The sequence below is a fragment of the Chelmon rostratus genome, chromosome 21 (genome assembly GCF_017976325.1).
Source record: "Chelmon rostratus isolate fCheRos1 chromosome 21, fCheRos1.pri, whole genome shotgun sequence".
NCBI classification, from domain to species: Eukaryota; Metazoa; Chordata; class Actinopteri; order Chaetodontiformes; family Chaetodontidae; genus Chelmon; species Chelmon rostratus.
In genome coordinates, this window is record NC_055678.1 from 6,008,698 (window position 1) to 6,022,452 (window position 13,755).

At 46.2% G+C, this 13,755-nt stretch overlaps 1 protein-coding gene across 5 annotated transcripts in view; it reads right to left on the reverse strand.

Annotated features, from left to right (window-relative positions):
* Positions 1–296: 296 nt before the first annotated feature.
* tanc2b (tetratricopeptide repeat, ankyrin repeat and coiled-coil containing 2b) overlaps positions 297–13,755 on the reverse strand; it is a 141,959-nt gene continuing 128,500 nt past the window's right edge. For all 5 annotated transcript variants that reach the window (XM_041963436.1, XM_041963437.1, XM_041963435.1 and 2 more), the window contains 9 exons: positions 12,860–12,953; positions 10,894–11,027; positions 10,565–10,688; positions 9,590–9,765; positions 8,837–8,969; positions 6,387–6,478; positions 5,848–5,994; positions 5,580–5,680; positions 297–5,449 (listed from right to left, as the gene is read on the reverse strand). In XM_041963436.1, the coding sequence (XP_041819370.1) occupies positions 3,379–5,449; positions 5,580–5,680; positions 5,848–5,994; positions 6,387–6,478; positions 8,837–8,969; positions 9,590–9,765; positions 10,565–10,688; positions 10,894–11,027; positions 12,860–12,953 (3,072 nt within the window). In that variant the 3' untranslated portion in view covers positions 297–3,378. The remainder of the gene's footprint in view (positions 5,450–5,579; positions 5,681–5,847; positions 5,995–6,386; positions 6,479–8,836; positions 8,970–9,589; positions 9,766–10,564; positions 10,689–10,893; positions 11,028–12,859; positions 12,954–13,755) is intronic.

Sequence of the window (13,755 nt, forward strand, 5' to 3'; positions counted from 1 at the left end):
TTTGGTCAAACTTGTCATATTTGAAAAAGGTCAAAAGATTAAAAGTAAATTATTTGAATATAATGAAATCCAATGCAACAACACTATTAATTTAAACATTAATATCTATACTCATGTTGTATTTTCGGGAGTTGTATTGGATTGCATCATATTGTACAGAAGTTTGCTTCTCTGTCGACACACTGGTGTTATATGTTGTTTTTTGGACCAAAATCATCCAAAATAAGAGAACTACGTTTGTCTGTTATGTTCAAATAATCAATAAAATAAATGACTGACATGCAGGGCTTGTTTCAGTTGGTAACCATTTATAAATATGTTCTTTTTTCCAATACATAGGTTTGACTGTACAGATTACAATCAGTTATCATGAGATAAAAACACATTCTTTTTTATTGTTTTTAATTAAACTTTTTATCACAGCGATCTGAAAGCTCACATTTACAGACAAGAGAACTCTGCTCAGCAAGCAAATACATTAAAAGAAAATAAAAGAACCTTTTGCTTTTGTCTGGTGAGTTTGAGGGAAAATGATAAGGACAGTTCAGGGATGGCGGTCTCCTTATCTTTGATCCGAACGTTGTATCACACACCAGAGTCAGAACACTGCTATACATGTTTCTGCTTGAGCTCATGGAAAGAATAGAACATGCATCAGACTATTTACAGCAAACTAATATACACAGACAGCTTGAAACCATACACCCTCAAATATCCTCAATTTAGAAGTTTTGTTTAAATTAAGTATAATACAGTTTATACCTTCATTTCTGTAAAGATAAGTAGGGCTTCTCTCTGGGAGCAGGTGAAACTGAGAATGAACAGACAGTCAGCTGTCTCTCTTTAGATATTCTTTATCAGAGAACCAAAACAAAAGGTTACAAATGGTCTATAACTTTTCCCACATATACAAATAATGTGAATATTCTCCACTTTCTCTATCACCCAACTCCAAATATGGAGTTTCTGGGCACTGAAACCTCAGTCATTTGTTTTTTTTTCTGCAGTAGATTCAACTTAATTTCAAGATGTGTGCAAGACCAGCGCATTAGACTGGCTAATTTAGACTCAAAGGACTGTGATGGATATTTCTTATGAGGTGGAATACCTCTGGAAACAGACTTGCTGAACTAGCGACCCCGAGCTGGACTGAGTGGAATATCTGAGTCGGTATATACAACTTGTGCTAGAAAGTCTATACATCTTCACCAGTTTTAAAAACATTGTTTGCTCTTCATATTGTCATTCATCACGGCTTTGTAAATCATATAATAATAGTGTCTATGATAGTCTGGTATCACTGGTCAGAGGTCTGACTGATCACACACCCACTTTCTCCAAATTCAACAATCATAACAACAAAGTAAGTAAAATACATAAAGTGCACCCTTAGTTAAGAACTCAACAGGCATTTTTAGTGCAGAAGTGGCGGGATAAAAATGCATCGTGGGTAAAAAGAAAGGACAAAGTAATACAGGAGAAAGGGAAGCGTCTGTAACAGTGGTCGTGTATGCATTTGCTTGCTTTTAATCGCTGAGCACTATCCATGTTAACCCATCACCGGCGTATGCGCCGTACGTTCTGCTCTCAGGAACATACAGCGCCATCGCGTACGGAGGAGGGACAAAGGCGAACTTTGATGCACTTGTGCCACCTGATCGCACCTGCCGCAGGATTTTCTACTCATCCTTCATCAGAATCAGTCAGTTAGAGATGATCTAAAAATCCCTGCAGCCAAAGATTCACACTAGAAACAGATGCACTGCACTCAAGGCCAAATTTTTTCTGTCTAATACAGCAATCTGTCCTCAAAACAAGCTTTATGAATTCTGCAAAACAACCGTTCAAGCTTCTACTACAGCAGCTGATGCTTTGCCTGTTTATGGAAGCAGATGGTTAAGCAAGTATTCATGACAGGAAGCTGGTCCAGTATGTCATACTGCAGCCTTGACAGTTGGTTGAATGTCGCACTAAGGCATATCATGAGGTCTGTGATACAGTAACCATTCTATAAAGAAATACAGAAAATCATAATTTACATATCTGAGCCTCAGAAATGAGGTGATGTGACCGGTTTCAGAAATGATTCAGACAGGTGAAGGGACCCTGTGCAGTGATTGGATTTTCATTCTGACACAAGAGTTTCGACCATTTAGACTTTAAAAGGTGCACATACGCACTTTCTGACAGATTTTAATGTACGTGTGCGCTTATTAACTTAGAGCTAAAGAACAATTTGTCCATTAATCTATTGATACAGAAATTAATAAGCAACTATTCTGAAAATCGATTGATCATTGCAGTCATTTTTCAAGCCAAACAATCTCTGCTTCTAGCTGCTCCAATGTGAGGATTTGCTGTTTTTCTATCACTGAAAACTGAACATCTTTGGGTTTTGGACTCCCGATCGGACAAAACGAGACATTTGAAGACGTCACCTCGGACTCCGGATTATACTGGGCATGTTTTACTATGTTCTGCCTATTTTACAGACAAAAAAAACATCCAAAAATAATCTGCAGATTAATCGAAACAGAAAACAACTGTTATTTGCAGCCTTAGTTCAGATCATTGAGGACCTATTGCAGCATAGAAAGCATTTTTTTTTTTGCATTACACCACAACAAAAACTTTTATTTTGACACAATAGAGGTAATTATATCATTCAAAGTTGGTCAGTGTCCCTCATTTCTTACCCTGGATCCACATCCATATGACTAGCAGTGGGACACAAAGGCAGGGTTAACAGAATACAATTCAAACGCAAACTATGTGTTTTATTTCTATGTACAATATATAACTTAATTATAAATATTGTCATTTTTCTCTAAGTATTGAGTTGTTGAGCCATTTGTATTTTCTGAGCAATGTACAGTATTGAACATATAATATTGTATTACATAGAATAGAGCCTACTAGCAACCTTGGTTAAGAGCACACTTTGAAAGAACAGAAGTTGGATACAGAGTCCACGAGTAGAGTCCGATGATTAGTACTTTCACTCCTTCAGTCCCACCTGTTGTGTTCACCTGTGGAACTTTGTGCCACACGTTTTGGAAGTGCACTGGTCTTTGATTCGGTATGAGATCAGAACTGAGGACCCTCCTGTTATCCTACCTGTGTGCAGAACATGATGATGAAATAATCGCTTCTCACTGTTAGTTTTCTTTTTCACGTAATGTCTAACACCCTACGCGTGTGTGCCGGCTGTGTGGGTTTCTCTCTGACTGGATCTGTCACTCGTGAGTTCTTTAAGGTGAGTTCGTCCGTGTCACGTACACAAAGGTCAGCGGCCTCTGCTGCCGAGCTAAATATTTTTCTCCTCTCACTCCCACAGACAAGCCCAGTCCAACCAACCAACCAATCGCAGACAGGCCATCACACATTTGACTCCACAAATGGTCTCTTTGGTTTGATGGGGGAGGTGGGGCCTTGGGTCCGGGAGTCGCGCGAGAGCTGGCGGTACATGTTGTCCTGGTAGGCCTGCGCCACGGGCAGAGTCCTCGCCACTTTCACATCCGGGTAGGTGGGCACCTGGCTGACCCGCTCCAGGATGTCCCCACTGCCACGGGAGCCGTTGGCCAGCTTGCCCAGTGAGGGGGGCTGGGTCTGGGAGTAGTAGTCCTCCTCCAACAGGTGTCCATTTTGCGCGTTATTTGTCTTGTTGTAGTAGGCGATGTTGCCAAGCGAGGCGGGGGGGCTGTAGGTGGAGCCTTGCTGGACTAGCTGGCCGGGCGAGGTGGGGCTGATGGCGGAGTCCATGGACGTCATGGCCCTGGACCGTGTGGGCTGATGCAGGTACTGCTGAGTCCGCGCCGTCTTGTCTATGATGCCCATGAAGGGTGTGTTCCGAGAGCGGGTGGTCTCGCCCTGATACAGACCCCCGCCGCCCTGGGAGGGAGAGATGGGAGAGATGTCATCGCAGGTGCGCTCATATGTGGCTTGCAGGGGGATCTCCATCTGCTGAATGGAAGAGGAGGGCCTGAAGCCCGGTGCTAAATTCGAGGTGGATCCAGTTGAGATGTTGTTGCTCGAGGGGGAGAATCGAAGACCTACGCTCTGAGAATGGATGAGAGGCCTGGGGGTGGGCACGTGCTGCTTCATCTCAGTAGTATTGGCACTGACGGGGCGTCTCACCATATGGGGGATCTCGGGAGAGCCCAGCTGGCAGGGGGGCATGGCATTGGCGCGCTCCAGAACGTGTTCAGAGACTGGGTAGTAGGCGGCCGACTGGCTGCGGCTTATCTGAGGTGTCTGGCTATAACGGATGCCCCCCGGGCCCCCGCTGCTGGCGCGGTAGGCAGAGGAGGGGCGCTGGGGTAGCTCATCCTTCAACAGGCCCGACTCCATAACCCCTCCTCGGCCGCCGTGCTGACAGAGGGCCCCAGAACTGAGGCTGGCCTGGACCTGGGACATGGACCGTCCATCCAGGGAAGGCTGGTACACAAGCCGGCTTTCCACGTCCACCGAGCCCCCTTGGTAGCGACCACCCATGGAGTGGCCCATCTGGCCCCCGTAAATGCTGTTGCCCATCACGTTGCTGGGCTGGTTTGTGCGGACTATTTGGGCTATGGAAGGCTGAAGACGGAGGCCTTGGGCTTGGTGGTGCTGGGAGGACAGAGAGGGCTGTGAGCTCAGCTGGAACGAACGCTGGCTGCTCATCTTAGAGAGGGGGGATTTGGGTCGGCCCGGGAGCTGCTCCGTCTGGTAGCGCACAGGCGAGCCAGACTGGGACCTGTACAGGCAAACACTCTCTACTGGCGGACTGGCTCTGTACTGAGCAGCCCGACGTAAAGGGGAAGGCGGTGGGCTCTGGTGATCCATCCCCTGACCCCCCGTACCCATAGAAGGCGGGCTGAAGCTGTAGGACTGCTGGTGCACCGGGGAGGTATGAGGCGGGCTGTGTCGGTAGTGCGAGTTCTGATGTGTCGGGGAGAGGGATGGCGATGTGGGCTGGTATGACCCGCGGGTTGGAGAGGACATGGAGGAGGAGGTGGGGTGATATTCGTAGGGCTGGCCCATGGGTGAACCCCCAGCTAAGTAGATCTGATCTGGATGTGTGGGGGAGAGCGGTGGGCTCTGAATGATGGGTAGGCTGGAAGGATTGCTGAGAGACTCAGGTGGAGGCAGACCCACAGACATAGCCTCCAGCTCCTGCTCTAGGTAGTCCTCGTCCTCAAACAGGTCCTGGACGGGCTCCATGTCCTCCAGACGGGGCTCCGGGGGAGGGGGGAGAGGCATGGACAGGGACAGGGACTCCTCCTCTTCGGGGGGAGGCGTAGGAGGAGGGGAGGGAGGAGGCTCCAGCTCCAGGTCCTGCTGCTGGTGCTCCTCCTGGTTGAGCTGGATACACTCCTCCTCCACCCTCTGGAGCAGCCGCTGGATCTCTCGGTTGTTGGGGCACTGCTTTATGGCTTCATTCAGGTCCTCTAAGGCCTCAGGAAATTGTCTGGAAACAGGAGATGGTTATTTTAAAGTCACATTTATCCAAAATTTCTAAAAACTGACACAATGTAGCGTAGCGATGGCGACAATTTAACACGTATATCAGAGTGAGTATTTCATAAAAAGGAGTGTACCTGCTGCTACGCTTGGCGCGTGCCCTGGCATAGTATGCCTCATAAGATTTTGGTTTCAGTTCGAGTGCCTTAGTAGCAAATTCCTCAGCCATCCCAAAGTCCTGGAGAGGTTGAGCACAAGAGAACACTACTGAACAACACCCAAAACACAGAAAAATATGGCCAACAGCATTATCCACTATACTGTTTGGTTATTTATTTATAAATGTCTAAGAAGTCTGCTTCAGTAAATCCCTGAAACCGTGACAACGGTCCTTCGCAGCCTTACGTTCATTTTCCTCCGACATCGGGAGAGGTTGAGGAAGAGCGACACTTTGAGTTCCCTGAATGTCTTGAGGTCCTCGCTGAAGCCTTCACGTGGAAACTTTTTGAGGGCGTACTGATAACGCTGCGCTGCCTCCTTCACCTTCCCCTTCTGCCGGACAAACAGAGAGGAGTCTGGTTAACAACAAATCAAGCTTAAACCTTCCCACTCAAAACCAGAGCGAGACATAAAGATGCGTTTCTGATCATATATTTTAATATAATCTTGTTTTTACTGTACGTTAACTGTGTAATCTACTTGTGAGGAGACACTGACAATAAAACATTTATATATAACAATACATAAACTAAATCATTGTTGTATAAAGCTTTCATTTCCTACCTTGTCCACACATTAACAAAATTATCTATAATTTATATGGAAAATATATAATTTGACCCCTATATTGCTCAGAACAGCAGCATCTTTTTATATTTCACACTTCATATCACATCACATCTGTAATTAAAACGATGAAGATACGACAGGGCCTGTCCTCCGACCTTGTAGAAGCTGTCCCCCTCCTCGATGAGTTTGCTGAGTAAGATGATCATGATGTCGGGTTTGGAGGTGGCCATGGCCCATGTGGCTGGACCTGGGTAACACAGGAAGGAGCAGATGAAAAAAAAAAAGAAGAAGAAGAAAAAAAGAACACAGTGAGAAAGACACACAGAAATAAGCAGAGGAGGACGCAGGAAGGAGCGACTGGGAGTCACACCACACACGACAATAACAACAGGGATGAGGACGACAGCCAAGATGGGGAATGGAGGAGAAAAGACAGGCAATCCACTGCAGAGGAAGTGTTACAAAAATCTGCTCTCACACCTCGAGAACACTGTGACCTCGCTATGGGACGTCACACCTGGGTCAAATACTATTTGCCAGTAATTCTGAGCTTTTCTTTAATGCTGCTGCAGTCTAGCTTCCCTAAAGAACGAGCACATTTTGAATTGTTCTCAAATAGTTGATTACAAGTTAACGATTACCTGCAGATATGTTTTGGCCCGGGAAAACCCAGAGTAGATGTAAAGAAACAATAACATAATCACGTCATGTCTTTCCATTGAGACACGTTTTTCTGTCTTGTCAAGAAGTGCAGATGTACAGCAGTTCTTTGTGCTAGTGGCTGATTCAGGGATGTGATCAAGAGCAGCGGAAAAGCAGGAAGCGCTCCCAGTAAATGCTAACGGGAGTCGTGTGTTTAAAAAAGAAAAGAAAGGGAAAAAGACGCTTCATCCCTGCAGACTGTCTTATGACTGAAAGATTCAACAAAAATCTCTCGACTGAAACTGATGTGTCTTTCCTGCATCTGCGCAAAAGCAGTCCTTGACACGTGTACACACACACACCCACACCCACAAACACACACACACACACACCACAGAGATGGAAAGGAGGGGGGGATCTTGCACAAGGAGACACAGGGCAGGTACAATAAACAAAAGAGGCAAGCAGGAGGGATATAACGGAGCTCTGCAGGCGTTAGCTGTCCCCTGAGCTGGTAGTGGTGGTGGCGGTGAGGGTGGCGGTGGTGGCGGTGAGGGTGGGAATGCTGCTGACTGGCCTAGCTGACACTGAGGAAACGTCTGGAAGATGAACGATGCACAGTACAGTGGTTTATCACCTCAGTCTGTGGTGGCGGTGGCACAGAGGAATTACAAACACATGCATTTTCTGCTAGATCACGACCACGCAAGTGTTACTGAGGGCTTCCGTCATGCATCTGTGGAATGGAGGGTCGACACCTCGGTACGACGTCGCAGGCTGGAGGCCGGGCATGCTGTCATTAACCACTTGGACGTTAGCGTCTACCTCTAGGCAATCCCGACTGCATCACTGTCAGTGCTAATACCTTTGCATGTTATTATTTGTCAGTTTGAGAAGGTTTTGGTAGCTAAGCTGGCCTGCCGACACTTAGGACGACACAGACAACACAGAGAGAGGAGATAGAGCTGTCAAAATGCCTGGTGGGGTGAGAAGTCGACAGCCTTGGCTTTACCTCGGGGCCGACTGGGCAGCGTCTGACATCCTGGGGCCGGAGAGAGAGGCGGGGGATAGGGGCAAGAGGGAGGGGGAGGGTATTGGGTGAGGGAAGGGGAAGGAGGTGGAGGAGGAGGAAGGAGGTCATGAGCAAGGGAAGGAGTGTAAGTGGGGAGGGGCGGAGCAAGGGGTGGGGCAGAGTTTGCCAGAGAGAAACAGCGAGAAGGTGAGAGAGGAAGAGAGGTGATGGCAGTGGTGGTGGAGGAGGAGGAGAAGTGAGAAAAAGGAACACAAAAAGAAGCAGCAGTGAGAAGCGGAGATAAGTGCCTGAGCGGAAAAAAAAAACATACCGAAAAGAAACACCGCAAGCGCTAATAACAACCTGTCTCTGAGCAACCGCAGGGGAATAGAGAGACAGAGCATGTGATTGAGGGAGAAACTGGGAGATAGCGTGAGCGATAGAGACAAACAGAGGCACCGAGAAAACATGACAGCGAGAGAGCGAGAGAGAGAGAGCGAAGAACAACACAGCGGCAGCAGTAGTACGATAAAAAGAAACACACATCAGAGCCATAAATAGCTGAGGAGAAGCAGCACGATGCGGCAGCGGAGGGGGGGCGGGGAGGACATACAGGAGCAGGAAGTGGTTTAAGCTGCATGGAGACGCAAACCTGAGTCCATGGCTGATTGCGGTAAAATGCTACAACGCTCTACAATGACCAGCAGGGAAGTGTGCACTCGAAAGGAAGTGCGTTTTCATCTCTGGCTTCTCCCTTCATTGTCTTTCATGCAGCTCATGCTTGAACTCCAATGCTTGACCTTTTCAACCAAAGTACAATCTCAAGTTGTATCTCATTTCACGGCAGGCATATAACCTTTTATTGTGGCGCTACAGGACGAGGATGCCGCATTTAAAGGAGGTCCTTTGTCAGCTAAGTGCTAAAGCTTCGCCCTGCCAACCTGCTCTTACCTATCTTGGCTCCTTTCTTGAGCAGGGCGACCACCACCGACGTGTTTCTGCAGCCCACCGCCCTGTCGAGGGGACGCATCCCGCTGTAGTCTACGTGCTCTATCATGGCCCCGTGGTCCACCAAGAACTGGACCTGAAAAGACAAGGAAGCGCGGTGAGAATAGCAGGGGAAGTTTTGATGGAACAGTTGTCCAAGCGCTGAGTCCAAAAACTCCCTCATCTGCCCCAGAATTTCATCTTTATCACATTAAGAGAGGTGCAACATTTCAAACCCAAACTGGCTCTCTGAGGAAGCATCTGATGCCAAATTTTGGTGCTTGACAGTGTGATATTGACACATTTCAGTTTGCACCAAACAAGAATTAAAGATTCCCTCCAAACATGTTTTGAGATATATAAAGATTCTCTGTATGGAATAATAATTCCTGTCTGATGTTGTTTTTCCACAAAAATGTTCAAATACCTGGTTGAAAGTTCTACAAATTTTGAAGTATTAATGATAAAATACGAAAAACAAGAAGTCTCCTCCTTCACTAAAAGCCCATTCTCAGTTTTGTGCACTGGAAGCTTCAAGTTTCCACATCACACTTGCATACGCTGGATACTGGGCTGTGATTGGCTTAAATTAGTCAAATTTAAGGCGAGCACAGAGAAATTTTCCCTTCATCAGATGGCTTTGAACAACAGCCTGGACAATATAGGTCAAACATACATAGAGCACATGCTTGATACCCCGCCCCTTCAGCCACTTACCACCTCAGAGTCTCCGTAGAAGGCGGCGAGGTCGAGGGGCGTGCGTCCGTTCTTGTCTGCGTGGTCGGTGGCGGCTCCGCTCTCCACCAGGCAGCGGACGACAGGTAAATGGCCTTTCAGGCAGGCCCAGCTCAGAGCGGTCAGACCCTCCTTATCCATCAGAGACAGAGAGGCTCCTGGGAAAGCAAACGGCGGCGGTGACACGCAGCCAGGTGTCTTTCACTCTGAATTCATTTGCGCGGCTAAATACGCTCCATCTGTGGTTGTGTGGTTTGTCATTTTCGCTATTTCATATCTAACTGCTTAATTCCTTTTGATGGATTTTTAAAATCTGTTGCTGATTTAATTTGACTGTAATTACTGTAAACACAATTTGAAAACAGTAATTATGCTCATTTTTTATTAGTGCACTGGCTGTGGTTTTTTTAATGAATGACTACGGGGTTTAGACAAGTATGAGAAAAGAAAATAGTCTTCTTGTCTCCTTCGTTCATACGTCAGGACTGGAAACAATTACACTTGTTTTCAAAATATTCCAACATCCACAAGCTTTTTTCCACAGTGCTTCCGTGGATGTGTCAAACCTGACTCAACTGTACGTCCGTCAGGTCTGACTTTTTGTATTTGCATCCAGTCCAAACAGAGAGAGACACGGAGGGATTGCTGTCAACAGAACAGCAGCACGGTGATTGGAGTTAAGAAGACATTTTTAATAGAGCAATTCAAACAAATCTCAGTCTATCCTTTAAACTTAACGTCCGCTGTCATTTTGATTTATACACTGCATTTCTTACACTACCTCCAGGCTCTGAAACACCAAAGATAAAGATATTCATTTCCTTTGCTATCAATTTATCGAACATCTCTACTATATTAGATATTTTGTGTTTATTTGTACTTTGCTTTCATAATGCATGAAGCCCAAACTGACCCAAATTTGTTGTGAACCCTGTTTTTTGTTTTGTTTTTTTTTACCTTGAGCCAGTAAGAACTCAACAGTCCCGAGGTGTCCCTCTGAGGCGGCCATCATTAGAGGACTACGACCCTGCTTGTCAGCCAGGTTGACATCTGCGCCATGTGTGAGGAGGAGGTCTACGATCTAAAACAGCCAAACACAGCACAGCACCGGTGTCATTTCATACCAGCAGCTGGACGTCCTGCTTGCTCGCTGTTCGTGAGATAAATGACGACAAATATTCTGGGTTTCTTGAGAATTGCCACGTCTTTGCCGCCTTTTGGAGGAAGCAAAGCCTAGCGCTGGTGAACTCTATCCACTCAAATCAGTGCAGATGCATTCAACTAACCTGCCAGTGTCCCTGTCGGACGGCGCTGAACAGCGGCACGATGCCTCTTCTGTTGGGCTGGGCCACGGCGGCGCCCTGCTCCAGTAACAGACGACAAACCTCCAGCTTCCCCCGACCAGAGGCCGCGGTCAGAGCTGGACGCACAAACACACAATGAGTCAGGGGTGAGATGATGAAGGTGAATGTGGTGGTTAGAAATCAAGTTTTTAGTTCTTCTGGCTGCCGTCATGCACGGGTTATTTGTCAGATGAGGCAGGAGGACACCTATAAAGCCATTACCAAACCACACATTTCACATATATCCGCCTTTTAAGTTGAAATTGTTGGCCACAGTTGCTTATTTACGAATCCAGCAGCCAAAGAACATTATCATTCATTCGCAGTGTGTTTGTGGCCACCTGGTGAATGCTGGATGATGACTCTCCAATAACCACTCTCTTTTAGCTGTGTTTTTGGTTTTTACCACCTCCCGAGGGAAATATCTGAGTCTTTAGCTGCTAAATGCTCCACCGTGGTCACCAGTTAGTTGCTAACTGTGTCTGAGCGGGTAGTGCGCAGTGGGTTTTTACAGCTTTTTCGCTGAAAACGGCAGCCAGAACTGACGCTATAAGAGCAGTGAGACTGAACCAAAACAGTAAAGTTGCAGCTGGACATGCAAACAGCGAGCTGCAAGTCATTATAAAGCTCTGTAAAACTGAGAGGAGCTGCAGATCCACGAGATAATTCTCTGAATCTCAACCAGTCACCACTTTGATACTGTTTCTGTCATTTCATACATCATTATTATACAAAAAAAAAAAAAAACATTATAGCCAGACAATGAAGGAGGAGAAGAAGATGAAGCATAAGATAAGAGAAGAGTCTACTCTTGACAGTCTGGGAGCAAAGGCCTTTGAAAATACATCTTCTCAACTGTAATGATTATATTTGGAATAATTTAAGCTGAGGGAACAAAGCTCTTTTAAGTAGAGTGGTAGCAGCCCCAGAGAGGATGGAGGGCTGACCCCGATTTCAACTATAACCCAACCTGACCTCAACATTTGAGGGTTAAAAAAAATCTGATGACGATGTATCGGCCACATAACATTAACTTGTTCGTTTTTTGTAAAGAATTGGGATGCGGGACATTTTACAGTGGAAAAGTCAACTTGTCAGTGCCCTCTGGTGGACAAACTGTGTAATAACGCTGTCTCTGAGTGACAGTTTCTGTACTGCAAGTTCTTGTTGCTTCTCGGCTGACTGACACAGATGTATCTGCAGTCAGAAATATCAGCCGATTTGTCTGACTAGCTGTAGTTTCAACCTGTCTACTGTCCGCTGGAGGACGCTTTGATCTACACAGTTCAGGGAGTATATCTGTATATCCCTCCGGCTGCTGCTGGATAATGTACTTCCAGCTGACCAATCCAGTAACACTGTGATTACAAATCATCTTCCAGAACAACTTCCTTCCTTCAGTCCTTATAAACAATGAAATTACGGCTGAGTGAGTCCTTCAGCTGACGGTGAGAAGCAGCTTTGCTCACACCGCAGCTGTGGGAATAAGCAATGAGGTTTGATAGCTTTAGGTTACAATGATACAGAACATTTCTCAACACCCTGCCACAGGGCAGTTTCTGGGCACTCTGGATCACACTCATCCCCCCCCCCTCCTCTGTGAGAGCCCAGCCCTGTCTGTGCTCCAATGACACCACTGCACTGCCATCAGCATCTGACGCAGCAGCAGCAGCAGCAGCAGACACACGAGAAGCATCTCTCATATCCGCACTGCAGCGCTCCGCCTCGCGCAGAAAAAACCCTCTCTCGCAAGATCTGAATTGCACGTCTCTGGACAAACTAGTGTATTTTTGCATTAAGGCCAGTGATTTCACAGCTCATGAACCATTCAGCATTCACAGCCTTCTGTCAGTACGGCGTGCAGGGTTTTATTGGTGTAATAACGTCTGGCTGCAGTCGGTATTCCCACCTGTCTCCCCCCACAGAGTGTCAAAGTTATTGATCTGAGCCCGCTCCACCTCCTCTTCATCTTTCTCTGGCAGGTCCAGCAGGTAGGACACAATCTGACAGGGGACAAGATTCAAGAGGACACAGATTAGTGTTCAAGATTACTTTAAACAGACTTAAGTACAAATAAAAGATAAAAATAAAACCACCTGTTACAATACTATCCTTCTGAATTTCATTTCATTTGACCGAAAAGGCTGAATTTACATAACTGACAGTCATCATTAGCTACGACATCAACCGCCAGACCTCCATCAAGCTTTAGCCTATTTAGAGCCTCCAGATTTACCACGTTAAGTTAATTCATACATGGTTCCTCTCGCCTTCTTTACATCTTTCTGTTTCCATAATTTCCATCATACGCTCAGTCTTTCCCCTCCCTCCTTCACTCTCTCTAAAATTCAAATTAGTGTAAGTTTACTGGTCTTCCTCTCTCAATCTGTTTGATTAAATATTTCACCGTCTGATTCCTTCTCTCCTGGTGCTCACATCTAGTGAAAACTAAATCCCAGTGAAACATATGACAAACACATCACAGCATCACTGAGAAAAGTCGTCACACACACACTGGTATCAACCCTGGCGTGAATGCAACAAGGTGCAGACAATAATGTGTACATCTAGCTTTTTTTTTCTCTAGCAGAATCTACTTCAACAGATATCGACCTCCAAAAACTCCAAAGAGCAAAATGAGTGTTGCAGTTAGAGGCGGCATAGCAGCAGTAATAGTTACAGGAGCTCATTTTAAGCCTTTAATCATTTTTGCTTTAAGACTCAGAGTCCCTGAATGGGCTGAAGACTTTATTATGTCTCACTGGAGAGTACGATAATCAAACCGTGACACCACTTCCACCCCCA